The sequence below is a fragment of the Melanaphis sacchari genome, unplaced genomic scaffold (assembly GCF_002803265.2).
Source record: "Melanaphis sacchari strain LSU unplaced genomic scaffold, SCAv2.0 Contig252_pilon_pilon, whole genome shotgun sequence".
NCBI classification, from domain to species: Eukaryota; Metazoa; Arthropoda; class Insecta; order Hemiptera; family Aphididae; genus Melanaphis; species Melanaphis sacchari.
This window is the reverse complement of record NW_020271126.1, coordinates 5,950-7,204: the sequence shown is the minus strand read 5'-3', so window position 1 is coordinate 7,204 and position 1,255 is coordinate 5,950. Positions and strand designations below refer to the sequence as shown.

At 37.6% G+C, this 1,255-nt stretch overlaps 1 protein-coding gene across 1 annotated transcript in view; it reads left to right on the top strand.

Moving 5' to 3' along the window:
- Positions 1-16: 16 nt before the first annotated feature.
- Positions 17-1,255, top strand: part of LOC112595084 — a gene marked incomplete in the record, with an annotated part of 1,544 nt that continues 305 nt past the window's right edge. Inside the window, 1 exon segment of the mRNA XM_025340172.1 lies at positions 17-1,255. Within this exon segment, the coding sequence (XP_025195957.1) occupies positions 54-1,255 (1,202 nt within the window).

The following is a 1,255-nucleotide window of genomic DNA, read 5'->3' as shown; positions in this document are numbered from 1 at the left end:
CGTTTTGTAAGTTTTAATATTATTATTGTTGTACTCCTGTCTCTTGTTAATGTATGTCGAATCAGGGGGCAAGCGATAGTGATAATTCAGATTTAATAGATTTATCTAGTCCGAGTAGTGATACCTCTAGTGGGGAATTATACATACCACGCAAAGTTTTAAATAGGGAAAGGGACTATTTAGATCCAACAGGGGAGATTGTAGGTACATCTAGGTATCCATTACGAAGTCAGATTAGTTCAGAGCATCTAGCAGAAACAGAGCATCTTTTCAAACCAGAGCATCCATTCAAACCAGAGCATCCATTCAAGCCAGAGCATCGAATCAATCCAGAGCATCCACAGATTCCAGAACAGCAGCAGAACTTAAAAAGCATAGAACAATCAAACGCCATTTTAAACCAAGTTAGTGTGACACTGGATAAGGTGAATAAAACAATTGCGGAGTCAACGCGGATACTTCAAACAGAAAAAAAACCAACTTCAAATAAAGAAGTCGTTATGGCTAAACACATGTCTATAGAACAAGCGCTAAAATTAATCCCTATGTTCGACGGGGAAAATTCAGATTCAAATCACGCGTTCCAAAATTCCTGCGATTTTGCACTGCAGAATATTGACCCAAGTGAAAATGACAATTTCGTTAAAGGCATTACAACAAGACTTACTGGCAAAGCATATCGGGCAATACGGTACAAAGAAATTAAGAAATACGAAGATTTAAAAATAGTATTAAATTCATTGGTTGATAAAAAATTCACTTTGGCGCATTTACACTCAAAATTATCAATGTTCAAATTGGCGTATGGAGAAACTATACAACAATATGCAGATAGAGCAGAACAATTATTTTATGAAATTATGGAAGCGTCAATATCCACGGGAGGGTTAGATAACCCAGAGGGGATATCCAAGATTACAGCTATGCAGATCCTTACTGCATTCACAGAGGGACTTCCTCACGACACCAGAATAATAGTCAAGGCTAGAAAACCCAGTGATTTGAATGAAGCCGTCCAAATTGCTATCGAAGAAGAAACGTCACGCTTATCACAGAAAGAAATGCGTAAAAACAACAACCACCAGAAAGTGGATAATAAACACAAATCAAATCAAAATCATCCAGCATCATCTCACAGCAAATCAGTGGGTGCTTGTTTTCTCTGCGGTCGAACAAATCATCAAGCTCGTCAATGTCATGCATCCGAGGCAGATAAAATAAGATATAAAGAGTCGAATCAGAAAGGAAAAACACA